This window comes from Trametes versicolor (genome assembly GCF_000271585.1).
Source record: "Trametes versicolor FP-101664 SS1 unplaced genomic scaffold TRAVEscaffold_11, whole genome shotgun sequence".
NCBI lineage: Eukaryota > Fungi > Basidiomycota > Agaricomycetes > Polyporales > Polyporaceae > Trametes > Trametes versicolor.
In genome coordinates this window covers 172,269-190,001 of record NW_007360331.1, presented here as the reverse complement: position 1 = coordinate 190,001, position 17,733 = coordinate 172,269, and the positions used below count along the sequence as shown (strand labels likewise).

At 58.4% G+C, this 17,733-nt stretch overlaps 5 protein-coding genes across 5 annotated transcripts; 3 read left to right on the top strand and 2 right to left on the bottom strand.

The window, feature by feature from the left end:
- Positions 1–5,679: 5,679 nt before the first annotated feature.
- On the top strand, positions 5,680–7,595 carry TRAVEDRAFT_23135 (uncharacterized protein; the record flags this gene model as incomplete). Its single annotated transcript, XM_008044336.1, has 2 exons — positions 5,680–5,942; positions 6,014–7,595. 2 exons carry the CDS (start codon positions 5,680–5,682, stop codon positions 7,593–7,595), a joined length of 1,845 nt encoding a protein of 614 aa, XP_008042527.1.
- Positions 7,596–7,823: 228 nt separating this feature from the next.
- On the bottom strand, positions 7,824–8,457 carry TRAVEDRAFT_60504 (uncharacterized protein). Its single transcript, XM_008044706.1, has 2 exons — positions 7,989–8,457; positions 7,824–7,932 (listed from the first exon to the last, which is right to left on the bottom strand). The coding sequence occupies exons 1-2, from the start codon at positions 8,381–8,383 to the stop codon at positions 7,908–7,910; spliced, it is 420 nt and encodes a 139-aa protein (XP_008042897.1). The 5' UTR covers positions 8,384–8,457; the 3' UTR covers positions 7,824–7,907.
- A 2,545-nt stretch (positions 8,458–11,002) lies between these two features.
- Positions 11,003–12,565, top strand: TRAVEDRAFT_60503 (uncharacterized protein). Its single transcript, XM_008044705.1, has 2 exons — positions 11,003–11,819; positions 11,871–12,565. Exons 1-2 carry the CDS (start codon positions 11,711–11,713, stop codon positions 12,326–12,328), a joined length of 567 nt encoding a protein of 188 aa, XP_008042896.1. The 5' UTR covers positions 11,003–11,710; the 3' UTR covers positions 12,329–12,565.
- A 406-nt stretch (positions 12,566–12,971) lies between these two features.
- On the top strand, positions 12,972–14,778 carry TRAVEDRAFT_51597 (FAD/NAD-P-binding domain-containing protein; the record flags this gene model as incomplete). Its single annotated transcript, XM_008044502.1, has 10 exons — positions 12,972–13,121; positions 13,181–13,293; positions 13,346–13,389; positions 13,442–13,647; positions 13,698–13,973; positions 14,039–14,171; positions 14,227–14,244; positions 14,295–14,431; positions 14,484–14,627; positions 14,686–14,778. The coding sequence occupies 10 exons, from the start codon at positions 12,972–12,974 to the stop codon at positions 14,776–14,778; spliced, it is 1,314 nt and encodes a 437-aa protein (XP_008042693.1).
- Positions 14,779–15,035: 257 nt separating this feature from the next.
- On the bottom strand, positions 15,036–16,987 carry TRAVEDRAFT_132677 (PLP-dependent transferase; the record flags this gene model as incomplete). Its single annotated transcript, XM_008044704.1, has 11 exons — positions 15,036–15,116; positions 15,176–15,358; positions 15,422–15,564; positions 15,618–15,662; positions 15,727–15,833; positions 15,905–16,008; positions 16,074–16,214; positions 16,257–16,447; positions 16,502–16,626; positions 16,683–16,803; positions 16,861–16,987. The coding sequence occupies 11 exons, from the start codon at positions 16,985–16,987 to the stop codon at positions 15,036–15,038; spliced, it is 1,368 nt and encodes a 455-aa protein (XP_008042895.1).
- Positions 16,988–17,733: the final 746 nt, after the last annotated feature.

Below are 17,733 nucleotides of genomic sequence, written 5' to 3'. Positions count from 1 at the left end.
CGGATCGAGAATCGCTTCCCTCTTCATTTTGACGACCAACGTCTAGCACCTAGCTATCTCTCCAGCACTAGTACACACCTTGGTCAGCTAGAAGCGTGCGACGCCTGCACTTGAAAGAGATACAAATGAAGCATAGTGAGTTCTCCCCTCACTCGACGGGCATGTCGAGTTCGCGCGCGATGGCGATGGGTCGCCGCATTATGAACTATGTGCCCATGCTTGTTCAATCATCGTCCAAAGACCGCGTTACTTAAGGCCATAAGCCTACATATCTTTCATACGCTCAGAAAATCCCACCCGCGTACGTTTGACAATTCTACACATGTCATGGAAGCCGCTAATATTTGCATGTTACTTGAACCCAGTGTCACGCGTGCAGCAGAAGACAACTCCTTCCGGGCCCCGGCATAGTCACTGCTGCGATATCTCAGCCTTCCCCTCACCGTAGGTATCGTGGCAACGTTGACACTCTGCCTAAACTAAAGATGTTGCCGCCAGAGAGGTCCCATCGCGCAGCGCGCGTATCCATTACTCGATGAACTCGGTGTTTTCGGAGGTCGCACACAGCCTCGGGGGAACATACGCGGTTCGCAGTGCATCCTCGAAGGAAACGCATAGCGAGCGACTGCGAGTAGGCCTCAATGGAAGCTGCAGCGGGACCGTCGAGATCCACGGCTCACGCATGTGTTAGGCCTCATCCGCGAACGCTGCGGAAACTTATCTTCTTCGGTTCCGGTGGCAGATGCAGGAGACTTAAGGGCCGTGTTTCCATGAACACCGCATGAATTTCTGGCGCGCAGAAGCTCAACCGGTGGTGCTAGTGCGTAAGCTGAAGACTTACAAGACGACATGAGCCCACCGTTCACTTCAAGCTGTCTAGCTATGACACTGATGCTGCTAGATAATCGTAGTAAGCCGTCGTCCCCATCGCTGGTGCTTCCATCGTACTGATCCCTCTATAAGACAGCTTGACCTGGAGTTTATGAGGACGATCGGTAGCCCTTCATTCCCGACTCGAATGATCCCCTTGAGTGCCAGGAGTTTCGAGCTATTCCATTGCGACCGGCACCATGTCCGCCACAAGCCCGTCAGGTGTTCTGCATGCGGTCTACGACATCGGGTCCCGGAGAAGAACAGTCGACGGCAGCCTGGACGACTTTACGAGCTGTGGAACGGATTGTCTGGGAAACGCATGCGCGGATCTTCAGTGCTCCGAGTACGTACCCTGCGATCAGAGGCATTTCTCCTTGTCTCGTCTCGATAACCTTAACCTGACTCATGTCCGTCTTTCAATAGCACCACCATAGTTCAGTGTGTATGTCACGATCCCCTCGCACGACAGAATGCGTTCTTTTGCATGCAAGTTCGATGCCCCGAGTCGGATTCATCGCAGCTGTCGCAGGATTGCAATGGTGGCAGTACGACTAGTAAGTCTTATGTTTTGGTTTCAGCTCTCGCGGCCCTGCAATGCACGTCTTGTCTCCGCCATTTACTGATGAATCGTTCCTGTTGCAGCCCACGCTTCTTCCGACACCCTGACGATGGTCTCGTCTCCAACCCTGCGCACGACGACAATAACTGTGCCGTCTTCTACTGCTCTTACGCAGAGCACCACCTCTCCGCAGCCAATTGCGTCTGTCTACACGACGAACACCGATGTCTCTGCCTACGTCGTATGTCCTCCGGAGCCGCAACCGAGTACGGCATGGGACGATAACACGTCCACGGTGCCCGTCCCAGTCCTCTCAGCCCAGAACAGCTCGTTTGCAACTCCATATCCTGCTACCTCCGTCTCCGCGTCCGTAATGCTACAATCCCTCCCAACGACCTACCAAACACCATCGGATGCCTCCTCGTCTGCGTCTAGTGGAATGCCTGACGTCGGTACTATGCGTCCCTCCGGCTCTACGACCCCGCCTCCCACTGAGAACGACTCGGGCTCACATAGCTTGTCATCAAAAGCTTCGGTAGCCTTAGCAGTATGCCTAGGGGTAGGCATCCTCGCCGCCATCTTTGCGCTCTTCTGTCTACGCCGTCGCCAACGTCGACAACGCGTCGCCAGCCACGTCGTCCCAAATGCCACTGGAAACGACAGTGCCGCTTCGACACGGACGGACAACCATCTTCGTGCCTCTACGCGTGAAGAGTTCGAAACCATCGCGGAGGGCCGCCCGCCGTCCACCGCCACACCCACCCCGTTGGACCGCCCGATCTCCACAATCCACATCTGCGGTACAGTCCTTCTGTCGCCAAGCACTGAGGCCCCTCAAACTCCTCCATACGCATCGCACGAGCAAACACGCCCCCTGTCAGCACCCAGTGGCTTGAGCTCCCACCAGGCCGACATGGCGCCGTCAGCACAGAGGGAGAGCTCCTCTTGGTACGACTCTATGGCGTCGACTAGGGCCGCCGTTGGCGGCAGCGCGGGTTCTCCTCCACGGACACGTCCGGACGTGGACCAGGGGGACATCGAGAAGACACCTGCGCGCCGGGATAGCCACGGGCTGGGAGAATCGCGCGATGTGGACCCTAGACCGCTTCCCCCGGGTCTACCTGCCCCGTCAGCGCTGGTACCTTCCGACTCTTCGCCGCTCGCCTCCGCTCGGCGCACCAGTGCGCTACGGACGCCGCGCTTTGTGACGGTGTTGATGGAGGTTGAAGAGGAAGAGTTGGAGGACCGGGGGGAGCCACCGCCGTACGAACGCCGTCTGGAGCCTGAGGAGGCTCGTGGGTCTCGCGAGGGTGCTGAGGCGCACTAATGAGATAGCGGACGGTCGAGAGTAACTCAGTAAGACCGGGTGCCATGCGTTTCGCGCGCCGTCATGTTATGAATGTGCTTGTGTAGCTTTGGACTATTCAACGGCGGTGTACCAGTTCTACCCAGAAAAACCAAAGAGCGTACTTTGACGTTGCAACTCCCGTGCCGGGAGGCGGGCGGCGGCCCACCGCGCCGGGCGCTTCCCCCGGCACTGGCTGCTCGCGTAGTCGCAAATATCGACACGCTCTCTCTTCCCACCACAAGAGGAAACGAGACCACAAAGGTCCGTTTCATACACCTCCCGTCTCTCATACTGAAGTGTATCACACGCAGTACAGTCAGGTGGGCCTAGCCGCATCAACACACACCGCCACGTGGCAAAAGTGGGCTCCTTTACTCATACGGGCTCTCACTCTGCGCAGGATTATACTCCCGGCGTTCAGCGCGCCACTTATTTGCGCATATGCAAATGCAGGTGTAGAACAAGATATACTTCTTAGTTCCCTGCGTTGGCTGACCGCGGTTGTGAAGGGCGCGCCGTCGACGTTCTTTAGCGCTGCTGCTTTACCGCACGAGATCCTCTTAGAGATCTTCTCGAAAAGCACCCCGCCGCCACACGAGTACGATCCTTCGATAATCCAGGGATCCAACTCGTCTTGGCTGCGCCAATGCCTACGTACGAAGAAGTCGCTTCCGCTCGTGTGTCGCGCGTGGAATCCTCCCGCTACAGAGGTCCTGTACTCCGACATCGTCTTTCGGCGCGTGGGACAGATCGTCGCGCTTGCAGAAACGTTAGGCTGGTATGCCCCTCCCCCCCCTTCCGCATGGATCGCGCTCGTTGAGCATACTAATTGCAACGCCCTACCCTGGCATAGGATGGCCTCTGATATTTGTACCACTCAGGAAGTGGGCCCGCCCTCTGAAAGAGACTTAGCGACGCTGATCAAACGCATCCGAATCGACAGTTTGATCGTCATTTCCCCATGCCCCGACGCCATACCGGACGGCCTCGCGTACGTCTTCGCTCGGTGTACGCGGCTCGTGGCCTTTGATTTTCAGCCGCATCCAGCATTTCGCATCCACGACGACACCAACATTCTAGACGAGGTCAGCCCTGGATGGATGTTCGGGCGTACCCATGTTGATCTCTGCAGCCAGCACGTACCTCCCGATCCAGTTGTGGATGCCTTCCGCACTCGCCTTCGATCGGGCATTCGCGAGCTAGACTTGATGTCGACACAAACCGTTTTCCTCGACTGGGAATGCGACGAGACGGCCGTTCGTATCCACCACGTCCTCCGCTCTGCTGCAAGCACGCTGGTCGTACTCAAGCTCGGCGCGCTCGATGTCGTTCGGGAGGAAACCGTTAACAATCTGTGCGCCGTGCCGCTGGTCTTCCCTGTGCTCGAGGAGCTTCACATATGCCCGGGGAGCCTCCTGTTTTCCGAGTACGTTTCTAGAGGCTGGGTGCTGCCCCGTCTCACGCGCCTTACCATGGTGCGCTGCCGGATGGTGTGGCCAGACAATTTGCTTGCGGCGCACGGTCAGCGACTACAGTATCTGCACGTCTTTCCTACCACGATAGACACTCCCAGGCATACCACAACCGCAATTCGCGCGCTGCAACCCGCCACACTCATAGTGCGCTGTCCCCAGCTCCTACACCTCGTCCTCCCAGCCCTGCTTCGGGAACCGCTCCAACTCCGACACCCGTCTTTGCGCTACCTCGATGTATGGAGCCAGAGTTTGGAACGGATCCTGGCCTCCCCTACTCACGGTGCCCCCAAGGATCCCGGCGCAGCCGTGCGTGCGGCCGTGCTTGACGAAAGCCAGTGCACGCTCCCCGCCCTCCGCGGCGTGCGCGTGCTCCTCGCAGCGCACCTCGCAACCTCAAACACGCATCGCGAATGGCCGTTGGTATGCCACCCGGAAGCCCTCCTACGGGAGAACAGTGCGGCAGGGCCAGTACCGATGCGCTACCACGTGTTTTCGAGCGCGTGGGTCGTGCAGACGGCGTGGGGCGTGCTCTCCCTCGACAATCCGTTCTTCAGGGGCAGGAGGAGCGCGGTCCTGGCGAATATGGGCTTTGGCTCGAACCCGGGCGACGAAGACGGGTCGCTGGACGGAGAACTGGACGAGGGCACGGATGAGGAGGATCTGCTGGATGGTCTCCAGCCAGGCCGAGACGCGCTCCGGGCGCTGTTGGAAGAGCAAGGGCTCGCGTACAGCGACACTGCGGCGGACGCGAATTATGTCCCGCTAGAAGAAGAGTCTGAATCAGACTCGGACTCTGGAGAGTGGGATGACACGGGTTCCTCGACGGAAGGCCCAGAACTTCACATAGGCGATGAGCCAGGAGTGCAGCCAGTATTCGACGAGTAAGATTCACGGGCTTCTGGCTCATATCGTTCGACGAGCGCAGCACTGATGTTCTGCGCAGGTAGTCTTCTCCTTCGAGACGTGGGATCCGTATGTACAACCTGTTGGCAAAGTTGACGACTCTCCTACTAGCTTGAGGCACGTCTTAGCGCGCCAGGCACGAGCCACGAGGTCACCGGTCAGTGCCTTAGGCCGGAGGAGTAAGAATCCACTGCAGACACGCTTTTCAGCCTCTTCTGCTAGGCCGTGTGCGTTTTTGTCCCGCTTTTGACCGGTCCCTGATTAAAGTCTCCAAGGCACTGCATCGCAACGCGTCATCTTCAGTAAACTATAATTGCCCGCGTTCAACGAGCCATCTCTCCGCCAGCGTCAGCCCCTTCATCCACACCTTCATCGCCGTCATCGTCATCGTCTCTGTTACATCCTAGAGCCCACTTTTTGCGGATCCTGACACGTTAATCAGCAAAAGATATGGAAGAACAAGTACAGTGCAAAACCTCATTACCGAAATTCTCCACTCGCTGACCGCATCTGTGAAGATTATGCCATCGCGTAGTCCTGCTACGTTTTTACCGCACGAGATCCTGCTCGAAATTTTTACCAACAGCATACCGCAGCCACACGAGTGCGATCCTTCCATAGTCCAGGGGCCCAACTCGTCTTGGCTGCTCAGATGTCTGCGGACGAAGAAGTCGCTTCCACTGGTATGCCGGGCGTGGCACGCACCCGCTACCGAAGTTCTATATACCGACGTTGTCCTTCGGCGCATGGGGCAAATTGTCGCGCTCGCAGAGACACTGCGCACGTACGTACGCGTTTTGCGTCCACCGCATCTGCTAGCGGTCGACTTCTTTCTGACGCTCGTGTTCCGCACAGGACCGCCCCTACTGTCTCCGAGACTCAGGACGGGCACACTTCCGCTGAGAGAGACCTCGCGATGCTCATCAAACGCATCCGTATGGACAACTTGGTCGTCATCTCCTCGTGCTCCGTAGCCGTCCAAACCGACCTCGCGTACGTCCTCAATCGGTCTACACGCCTCGCGGCCTTCGAGTTCCACCCAAACGGCGCATACCGCATCCACGACGACACCGAGCAGCGCGCCGGGAACTTTCTCGCCGAGTTCAACCCGGGATGGATGTTTCGGTGCACGCACGTCGATCGCGGCGATCAGCCCGCTCCTCCGAACCCAGTCGCAGACGCTTTCCAGGCGCGGCTCCGTTCGGGCATCCGCGAGCTCAACTTGATATCTTCAGGCTACATGAACCTCGCCTGGGAGTGCAGCGAGATTATCATCCACATCCATGACATCCTCCGCTCTACAGCAACCACACTCGTCTCACTCAAGCTCGGTATACTTCGCGTGGACCGGTTTGGCACGCTTGACGAGCTGTACGCCGCACCGCTTGTCTTTCCCGCTCTCCAGGAGCTGTATATGTGCCCCGGAGATGATGCCTTCACAGAGTACGTGTGCAGGGCATGGGTTCTGCCTCGTCTCACGCGGCTCACCCTGCTGCGCTGTCGGCCAGCATGGCCAGACAGCCTGCTCACGGTGCACGGGCGGCGGCTCCTGTACCTTCACCTCTTCCCCGACATCATAGAGCACTCCGGCGATGATCTTATGGCGCTCTGCGCACCCACCAAGCTCGCAGAGCAATGTGCCGAACTCCGGCACTTCGTCCTCCCCGCGCTACCCTGGGAGCCCCTTCCGCTCCGCCACCCGTGCTTGCACTACCTCGACGTATGGAGCGCGACGATGGACCGTCTCATCACTCCCGTCGACGGTGGTGAGGACGCTACCCCACACCCGTTGGATCCCAGTGCGGCCCTGCGTGCGGTCGTCCTCAACAAAAGCGGATGCGCCCTCCCTGCACTGCGCGGCGTGCGCCTGCTTCTCGCTGGGCAGCCCAACCCCGCTCAGACGCACGCCGAGTGGCCAACCGTGTGTGACCCGGAGGCAGCGCCCGAGCTGGAAGATGGCGCGGAGGAGCTGCAGGTGCGCTGCCACTTGGTTTCGAGCGCGTGGGTCGTGCAGATGGACTGGGGCGTCCTCGCGCTGGACAACCCGCTGTTCGGAGGGAGGATGAGCGCGGTCCTGGCCAACATGGGCGAGGATGACGATGACGATGGTCCTCTGGGTGGCGAGCTCAGCGAGGGAACAGGCGAGGAGGATTTTCTGGGCGGTGTCCAACCGGCCCGCGCTGCGCTGCGGGCAGTGTTGGAAGAGCAGGGGATCGCGTACAGCGAGGCTGCGGCAGACGCGGACTACGTCCTGCAGGAAGAAGAGTCCGAATCAGAGTCAGACTCTGAGTTGGAGGAGTGGGACGACGCGGAGCTCACGGAACTCCAGGTCCGCGATGACCTCACAGACCGTGCCCCGCAAATCGATCGCGATATGGTACTGGAAGCGTTCCGGAGAGGCTTGCAAGCAGGAGTGTTATCGGAATTCGACGAGTAAGTTTTTGTTTCTATCTTGTCGCATCCAATGGGCGCGATACTGACAACTGGAATCTGTACAGATGATTAGAAACCGAGAAGTGAGTGAAAAAAGCGGGGAAAGAAGTAGGTACTCCGTCATGCGAGGACGACTAGCGATGTCAGGTCGCGAAAGCGCCTCGGATTGCATTTGTAAGGTACATCTTTGGATATGTAAATTCTCGAAGCCTACCCTGCAGAACGTTTGGCTGTTATAACGAATATACGGATAGGGCTTACGTCGTATGACCACTCAGGCCGGTTCTATTCAGCTCCCTTTCTCCCATGACAACTATTACAGCTCTTCGTCCGAGTCCTCCCTAAGTGCGCCGAAAGGAGGTCAGAGCGTTCTCCAACGAGTAGTCCAGTCACTCACTGATCAGACTCCAAGGGTGTACTCACGACCTGCCCCCTCCGGAAACCCGCCAGCAGCTCCGCACGGTCACGGTCCTCATCCCTCTCCCCGTCGCTATCCGAATCTTCCTCTGTGCATCCCTCGTCGGAAACATAATCGGAATCTTCGTCTTCCGCTGGCGCAACGTAGTTCGCGTCAATATTCTCCGGACTAAACTCCAAATCCTGCTCGTCCAACACCGCGCGCAACATTCCGTCGTCCACCCCCACGCCGTCCGGCAGATCATCCTCCTGCTCATTCGGAGGCCACGCCCGACTCTGGTGAAACAGCGGGTGGCAGAGCGAGAGCACGCCCCATGGCGTCTGCACCGCCCACGCGCCCGCAAACACCTCGAGCCGCCTGCCATCCTCCGCCATGGGCCCGACGAGCGCGTCTGGGTGGCACACCAGCGGCCAGTCCGCGTGTCGGAGTGCAGGCACGTGCACGGCCATGAACCCGCGCTGCGGGTTGCTCAGGAGCAGAACGCGCACGGTGCGGAGCGCGGGGAGCACAGTCCGCTCGCGGTCGAGCACCGCCGCGTGCAGGACGTCTGCGATGTTGTAGGGGAGCGGGAGGCGCCCGATGGCGATGCCCTCCAGCTTGCGGCCTGTTATGGTTTCGCTCCAAAAGTCGATGTGGCGCAGCGCGGGGTGGCGCAGCGCCATCGGGACGGCGGGGCGCGAGGGCAGGATGAGGTGCTGCAGCTCGGGGCACTGCTGCGCGAGCTTGGAGGACGCGAGCTCGTAGCTGACGAGTTTTCCGGGCTCGACAAGTCTGCCGGGGTAGAGGTGCAGGTACCGGAGATGTTGGCCGTGCGCGGCGAGGAGGGCGTGTGGCCACGCGGGCGGGCAGAGCAGAAGGGTGAAGCGCGTGAGGCGGGGGAGGACCCAGGCGCGACACACATAGTCCATGAGCGTGCTGTCTTCGTGGCGGAGGTAGAGCTCCTCGAGCACAGGAAGGATGAGCGGGGCCGCGTAGAGCGCGTCGAGTCCGCGAAAGCGGTCGTCGATCACGAGTCCACCGAGCTTGAGGGATACTAGTGTGCTCGCAGAGGCGCGTAGGATGTCGTGGATATGCATCAATGCCCCGCTGCATCCCCAAATCGTGTGGATAGCTTCGCTCGACATCAGATCAAGCTCGCGCATGCTAGACGCAAGATGCGCATAGAATGCGTCCGCAACGGGGTTGGTTGTGGGGGTTTGCAAGCAGGCAGGGTGAACATGGGAGCACCGGAATATCCAGCCGGGGGAAAACTCCATTGCGGTATCCGGGTCGTACTCGACGACGGCGCAGCGAAGGGAGTAAGTCGACCCCGGGTGAAATTCGAAGGCGGCCAGTCGTGTGGCACGCGTGAGGATGTATGCGAGGTCGTTCATGACGACGGCTGCATATTTGTCGGGCAGCATAAGCGTGTCCATGCGGATACGCCTGATGAGTGCCGCTAGGTCTCTTCCAGGTGCCGAATCGGCATTGCTAGCATCTGCGTGCGTTGCTGATGTGCTGAACGGTCAAGAGTCAGCACCCAACGAAGACTTGACAGGATGGGGAATACGACAAACTCGTGAGTTGGTGAGCTTACACGCAGAGCTTCCGCCAGTGCAGGAATCTGGCCCATGCGGCGGAGGACGATGTCGGAATAGAGAATATCTGTAGCGGGGGCGTTCCAGGCACGGCAGACAAGCGGGAGTGCCTTCTTGGTTCGGAGGGATTTGCTGAGCCATGAAGATCGAAATCCTTGGGATACAGAAGGGTCATACTCGTGTAGACATGGTACGGCGTCTAGGAAGATCTGGAGGAGCAGCTCGTAAGGAAGACTGATGGCGGGACTGCCGTTCGACGAAGTAGATGTGGACGAGGAGGGTTGCATCTAGATAATACGCAATTGTTATGAGCGGCGGTTCGCACGCAACTGCTGGTGAGGGGACCCTTCTCTTGCAGAGCGGACAAAAATGGAGTGACGAACAGAGCAGCGAGAGTGCCTCTGATGGAGACAAACGACTCCCACTCGAAACAATACCTCTGGCATATCGGAGTGTACCGCTGTAAGCTACACATCACAGGGACACTCGTGTGACTCATCTTCTGGAGTGTTTCATGCAATCGGACTCAACGTGTGGGCTTGATATGAGTCAACGAAGACACTGGCAATCTGGATGCGGTGTATGTGGCCCAACGGTCATGTCAGGGCGGCAGTCATCGGTTCCTGCGGTCAACGCGCGCCACATGTGCTGGATATTGCGCGCGACAAGCCCGAGGTACGTCTGCAGGCATGCCCAGAGCTACTTTTCTGTGATGCAGAGCACCCAGTCTTCGCACTCGACGAGCGCAGCGCAACACATCGTGAACGCGGCAATATGACGTGTCGCACGATCTGACCACATTGGTTCTTGACTCAGTGACTCTCACTGTTACCACCCACTCTCAATGAGAATCGTTGGTCTCAGTGAGAGTCACTCTCACAGATCTAGTATATAGACAAAAGAATGCCTGGTGATGTGTGCCAATATATGACACACGACGCGATCAAGGAAACTAGCCGCTCTGCGCAACCAGGCGACCCAGCTACACTCCAAACTCCTCGCCCGCGTTGGGCGTAGAGCTACGATATGTAGTGAGCATGCAAGCTCAGGCGTATTGCCTGTGCAAACAAAGCGGGAATCGAGTGGACATGACACGGTGGAGGACGGTTGCATATGATTTTGAAACTCACGGTCAAAAGCCTCTGAGTTACACCTGTGGGTCCATGTTGTGATTTAATATCGCCCTGCGGTACGGAAAGAGCAATATGCATGCTTACCGCAGCGATGACGCCACAACTAAAATGAGAGTCCTGGTGAGAGCGGATTCCTGCAATTAATTCCAGATGGATTTCTTGCCGAGATCAACAACGGGCGTACTCGGAATATTCCGGCAGTCTAATCTGATAAGATTAGTCTCGACCTTCGGCGCCTTGCGCGCTTGCGAACAGGCGCCCACAACTCTCCTCTTCCTGCTATGTCGACGTCGTTTCCGAGTTTTCCGAGTTTCCGGTCTCAGGTCTGGCAAAGTCGTCGACAACATTGCGCGCTGCAGCCTCACGAACGAGACATACTCAAAGTAGGTGAGAACATCTCACATCTCATGATCACCTCAGGTCCCGTTTACGACACAGAATCACGCCCGTTGGGCATCACCGCCCGCGTGAGCTGTGCAGTGACGTTTGGTGCCCCCAATTCTCCCCGGAACCGCTCGTCTTCCTGCTGGCGTTGGAGTGCATCACAGCACACCTGTGAACGCGAAGATGGTGAGTTGCGCGCGAGTGCCAACTGACGCCCATCTAGGCCTCCGGCCGCAACTCTGGGGGTCTGCTGCGCGCACCGCACCGCTCCACCCATCGCTCACGCAACGAAGCGACTCCACTCGTCCCAGCTTCGGAACACCCTCCGCGCACACGGTCTGCGTTTCTGGTGCCCAAATCTGCTCAAGGGCGCTGCCCGACCGGTGTTCCTCGCCGTTGCGTGGCGCTCGTGTGTCTTCGTCCCCACTACGCGAAGTCACCCCGTTGCTGCTCATGCGCTGCGGCCGCCTGTCAAGCCGCGTATATATGCACGCCGTCCGAAAACGGCGAGCTACATACAACGTCCTTCCCCCTTACGCATCCACACCCTCCCTCACCGTCCACTTCGCACTCCTTAAACCGCGACCCGTACCCGTCTCATACCAAAATGTTCGCCAACATGAAGCTCGTCGCTCTCTCTCTCGTCCTCGCCACCACGAGTGTCTTCGCCCTCCCCCAAGTAGACACTGCGACTACGGATGCTGGCGCCTCCACTGGTACGTTTGTCTCCTTTCTCTCCGACTTGCTTTCATACTAATGTCCTCTAGACACCGTGCTCGCGACCGACAGCGCCGTCCCGACCGACACCCTCGCCTCAACTGCTGTGACTGGCACCGCTGTGGGCACCGTGTCGGACCCGCTCGCGACTGGGACTGCAACCGCCCCCGTCTCCGGCACCGACACGCTCGCCTCCGACCCCGCGGGCTCCGCCACCATCGGCACGGACCCCGTCTCTGGCACCGCTACCGCGTCAGTGCCCGGTGTGAGCGGCTCCTCCGCGGCGCTGCCCCTGCCCAGCTCGACCGCGTCGTTCTCGATCCCTGCTGCTCCTTCGGGCTCTAGCGGGAGTTCCGCGACGAGCGCTGGCGCGAGCGGCAGCAGCAGTTCTGCGTCGGGCAGCCCGAACGCGGCGGGCGCGGTCCGTCCCCTTGAGCTTGGCTCGGCGGCGGCTGCGGCGGGCGTCGCTATTGTCGGCGTGCTCGCGGGCGCGGGCCTCGTGCTCTGAGCGTGAAGCTCATGGACGCTCTTGTGCTCTGTTTCCGATGGACTCTAGTAGACCGTCGTCGTTACCGCTCTCCTAGCTATCGCTACGTACTATCACCATGGACTCCGGCTCGGAGACTCGGAGGTGGATGTGTGTAGGAGGATGGATCGTCCTGTATGCGGCTCTTGCAGTGCGCGGAGCCGCTGTTCTTGCTTTCTATACTTTAATGCATCGCATGCGTATTATTGCTATCTACCCGCGCGCGAGGTAAATGTGTCGGCAAGTTGGAAGTGAAGCTCAAATCTTTCATGGCTCTGAAGTGTGAATGGAGGGCGCTTAGCACTGTTATGTGGCCGGGTATTTCCGGCGCGTCTCGTTTTGAACTACCACAACCTGCTACGACCATCCGTCGATTGCACACCAAATGAATGCTTGGAAGCAAGAGGCAAGTCCAGCTCAAACAAAGTTCAAGTTCGCCTGTCTGACTGCTGAACAGTACCATACTTAGGTACCGGTCTATGACGCCATGTAACGCGATATGGCGTCGACCGTGCGCTTCATCAGCGCCATGTCTAGCCTGTACGCGTCCAGGGTCGATAAAGCAGCTCTATCCTATGCATGAGCATATCGTACACCCTTCGCCGACCCTCGTACTTCTGCCAGCATGACCATCACCCTCTCGCCCAAACCCTTGCGCGTCGCGATTGTAGGCGCCGGCCCGGGCGGTCTCGCTGCGACGATCCAGCTATCGAGGCTCAAGGACGTTGAGTTGAGTGTGTTTGATCAGGCGCGTGAGCTCCGCGAAGTTGGCGCAGTGAGTGTGTAAGGACGCGAGATCGGCGACTGTGATCTGACTTGGCATGCGTACTTCAGGGCATCAGTTTGAACGAGAACACTTGGAGGCTTCTTCAGGACCTTGGCGCGGCGCACAAGCTCGAGCAGTTCGTGCAGCGAGGTGTGCAGGGAAAGCTTCTAGTAGAGCACCGGTGAGTATCCTTCGAGCTCCTTCGAGAGTTGCATATGCTAACGCTATAACAGAAACGGGAGGACCGGAGAGCTGCTAGCTCAACGCCACCATAGTGGTATCTCTTTCGCTACCCAATGGTACCACGCCATCAGCTGACGTCTCTTCAGGTGATCCGGACAAACCGCCTGCGGTCCGAATTGAGCGGTACAAACTCCAGAACGCGCTTCTCAGCCAAATACCTCCCGGCCTCGTCCAATTGTCCAAAAAGCTCGTTGATATCCGGGAAAGTGCCGACGGAGTATCCCTCGAGTTCGCGGATGGAACAACAGCCGGACCCTTTGACCTAATTGTGGGCGCCGACGGCATTCGCTCAGTGAGCACGGTCTCATCGTCCTGACAGTGCTAGTTACTGACTGAGCACAGGTCGTCCGTCAATACGCGTTCCCAGAACACAAACTCACATACACGGGCCGGGTCGCCTACCGCGTCCTCATTCATCAAGAACAGGTCGCGCACCTGCTCCCGGACCTCCCGCACGCGTCGTGCTTCTGGCACACGCGCGACACGCACATCTATACAAACGTGCTCGACAACGGCCTGTTCGAGATTGCGACCCGCGCGGTCGAGTCGGAGGAGCACGGTAACAAGGTCAGTTGGGGGCAGACCGTCCCACGGGAGCAGGTCGTCCCGCATTACCAGGTACCTTTTTTTCTCATCCGTTAATGTCAAGCTAGCGTACGGAGCTCACGATTATGTGGGTCTAGAGCTACTGTCCACTGCTGCGCAAGGTCATCGACGCACCCGACGAGTGGCTCGAGTTCGCCATGTTCGGCGGCCCGCGACTGGCCTCGGTCACCCACAATGGACGTATCGTATTGATCGGGGACGCGTCACATCGTGAGTCGGGCATGTACCTACTCCACATTGCACATAGACTGACCCTTCTCCGCAGCACTTTCTGGCGCTTTCGGTACGCGGTAGAGGGTACGAAATGGCCGAGTTGTTGCTAACATAGTGCAGGCTCCGGCGCGGCATTCGCGTTCGAGGACGCGTACGCGCTCAAGCACGCTATCGACTTCTCCCGCAGACGCAGCCAGAACCTCAACTACGCCTTAGAGTTGTTCGACACTGTCCGGGCGCCGCGATACAAAGAACTGGTATGCAAGCAGCTTGACGCCGGTTTGGTAGCGCTTACGCTCCTGCATTCAGTACGGTGTGCTAGACACGTTCGCGTCCAACGTCGCGGACATCAAGACGCAGAAGCCAGACATCGGCGACGACGAGTATGTTGCGGAGACAACGGAGCGCAATTGGCAGCAGGCGGAGGGCCGTGGATTCATCTACGGGTATAACGTGAGTCGTGGTGCTGGAATACTGGGTGTGCGTGTCCGGCTGCTAACGAGCAAGATAGATCGCAAATGCGTGGGCTGAGCGCGAGGCCATCGAAGAAGACAAGCTGCACGAGCGAGCCGCTAATTTAGCGGTGACCTTGGTGGATTCATAGACAGCTGCGATACATAATATGGCAGAGAGCGAGACGGCTACATGAGAAACCCGGGAACTGAGGACAAGGGACATATATATACTACTGTACAGAGGAGGTCGAGGCGTGAGCTGCTGAAGCGTATACTATACATCGGGATCAAGAAGCAAGAATAGAAAACGTTGACGGCACGCGGATGTGCCTCGTTCAGCTCGCAGTACTCATACACACAAGGCGTTGCCCTGGCCACCAGCCCAGGGTATTCTGCGGCCTGGGCTTTACTTGGTCAAGTTGAACACCTCCGCGATCTCCTCGCAAACGGCGAGAAGTGCGTTCCCGAGGTAGTCGAAGTCTGCGAGCTATTACGAAGCTAGCGCGTTAGCACGGATAATGTTTTGGGAGAGATATTGCAGTGTACCTCGTTGAACACTTGCGGGCTGCAGCGGCACCACCACGCGCCTGCGTGGAAGAAGTGCACGACATACGTCCCCCACTCGTCCAGGAGCTTGTCGCGCATGTACACATTGATACGTGCGATCGTCTCCGGCGTGTATATCTCCCCACGGATCTTCTCGATAGGGAGAGGAAGGCGCACGTTTGTCTAGACGCCACCTCGCGATGTTAGTGGCGAGCGAGTGGCGAGAAAACGGGCTTTCGGGCCCACCATGTTCAGCGTAAGCTCCCCGGTCTGGTCCAAGACACGGGTGCCCAAAGCCCGAGCGAGCCTCTCTCCGCCGTCCAGCGCGAGTTGATGGCAATAGTTGTTGATGGCCTTCTCGCCGCCGAGCCACTCGCGGAAGGCTAGCGCTGAGGAAGAACATAAGTCAAGGCTTTCACATCGGTCCGAAGCCAGTGCTCACCATCGGGTACGGAGGCGTAGGCCGTATGGTCCGGGGTGCCGGTCCCTATACGTAGACAGTGTTAGTCCTGAGCGCTGAGTATGAAGGTGCGCGGTATGAGGTATCGTACATCCGTGCTGCATCACGAAGTTCGTGCCCTTCTCCCGCGCCGCTGCGCTCCCAGCGGGCACGTACTCGTGCGATGTCGGGATAGAGGACTTGATGATGTGTTGGTTGCTGCGCCGCAAAGCGTAGAGTCAGCACCGCCGGCGACTCGGCAGCTTCGAAAAGCGGTGTCGTAGACCCACCGCATGGGCACATAGAGTACCGCGCAAGCCCGTTTGGCGTACAGCCATTTATGGCAGTCCGTGACCCAGAAGTCCGGCTTCGCTGCGCTGAGGTTAATGTCCGGCTATCGGTGAATAGGGGGTCGGGACGTCAGGACAAACGAGAAACGGTGCGAACGCGACCACGAACCTCTTGTCCGATACTGTGTGCCGCATCGACGACCGCCCATGCGCCCTCCTCTCTGCAGATACGTACCATCTCCTTCCACGGCATGAGCGCCGCGGGCGCTGCGGTGATCGCGTCCAGAACGACGACGATTTTGTTCTTCCTCTCCCCTACATCCTCCGTGTACCCTGGGGACAGCGGCGGAACGTCGGTGAACCGCGTCCCAGAGGCGGTGTGTTGCGCCTTGAACTCGCGGAGCTTCGAGCGAAAAAGTGCGATGATCTCCGCATGCGTGAGCGGGAAGGTGTATTCGATGAGGCATAGCTCGGGGTGTGGGTGTTCGGAGCGGTCGGCGAGGTAGCGGATAGTGTTGGCAACGCCACCGTATAGCGTAGTGGCTGTTAAATGCGTCAGCGAATGGCAAAGTGATACCGCATAGTAGCCACACGCACCGCCGACAATGAGGTCGCCCTGGCGCCACTCGAAGTTCCGTAGGACAGTGTTAAGGGCGAGGGTAGCGTTAGGAGCGAAGACGATCTCATCCCTGTCCGCGCCTACGAGGTTCGCAATGCTTTCCCTCAAACGACACGAACATCAGGGTACGGTCAGGAAGTTCCTCTGGACATGACACACCTGGCCTTCACGATCAACGGGTGGAACAGTTGCCGGTACATCTTGTCGGGGTTCCTCTCTATCTCGTATCCTAGACGCGTCGCCGCGAAGAGCACCGGAAGGGGCACCGTCCCCCACGACCCTAGAACAAGGCCGCAATCAGCGGACAGGTGACTCTGGAGTCTACATAGAGACTCACCAGGGTTCAGATTCACATAGTCTTGATCGAGCGGGATGTACTTCTTGAGGGCGTATCCAAACGGGGGCGGTCTCTCGGCGGGGTCATAAGATTCACCCTTCGATGGCACGAGCTGAGGGATCGGCATGTCTAGAGCAACCGGTGAATGTCAACAGCAACTCCAGCAGACTGATGAACGTCTAACTGTGGACCCTGTCACGCACCTTTTCTCTGGCTAATGTTCGGAGTGGAGAGTACGAGCGCGATTGTCGTGGATCGGTCGTACCAGAGAGCAACTCGGGAAAAGTAGAAATGTGTGGACGCGCGCGTGGGAGGTGGGAGTGGGGGCGAATGCTGAGCGCGTCCTAGAAAGATATACTCATCACAGGGTCAGCAGATACCGCGACACCACTACTGAGATCTTGCCGAAGGGAACGACTTGGAAACCAAAGGCAGGCTTGCGTACGAGACGGCCGGAGCATTGTGTCCACGAGGACACTGAACGTGGGGCACACCCCAGAATCTGGCAATGCAGCGGACCAAAAAAAGCAGCGAGTTATCCTGCGTGCAAAGTACGGTCATGAGAACGCCGGAGGATATCATTGGCTTCTGTTTCATCTTCTGAGGAACGCCGAGATATTCTGTAGGCAAGCGATTACATACCTGCATCCGTACTATGTCTTTAAGAAAACCAGCGAAGTGACGAGGACCCACCTTACCACCGGACGGCCTCGCACACGATCACTTCGGCGATTGACAGCGGAGACAGGTCCTGCGTCCGAGATACTCGGTAAGGGTCGAGATGACTGCCAGTAGAAGCACCAAAATTTTGACCACGTACGCAGAAAGAGTTTCTCCGCGGGCCTGTTGTGCGGTACGATGCATTGCATGCCG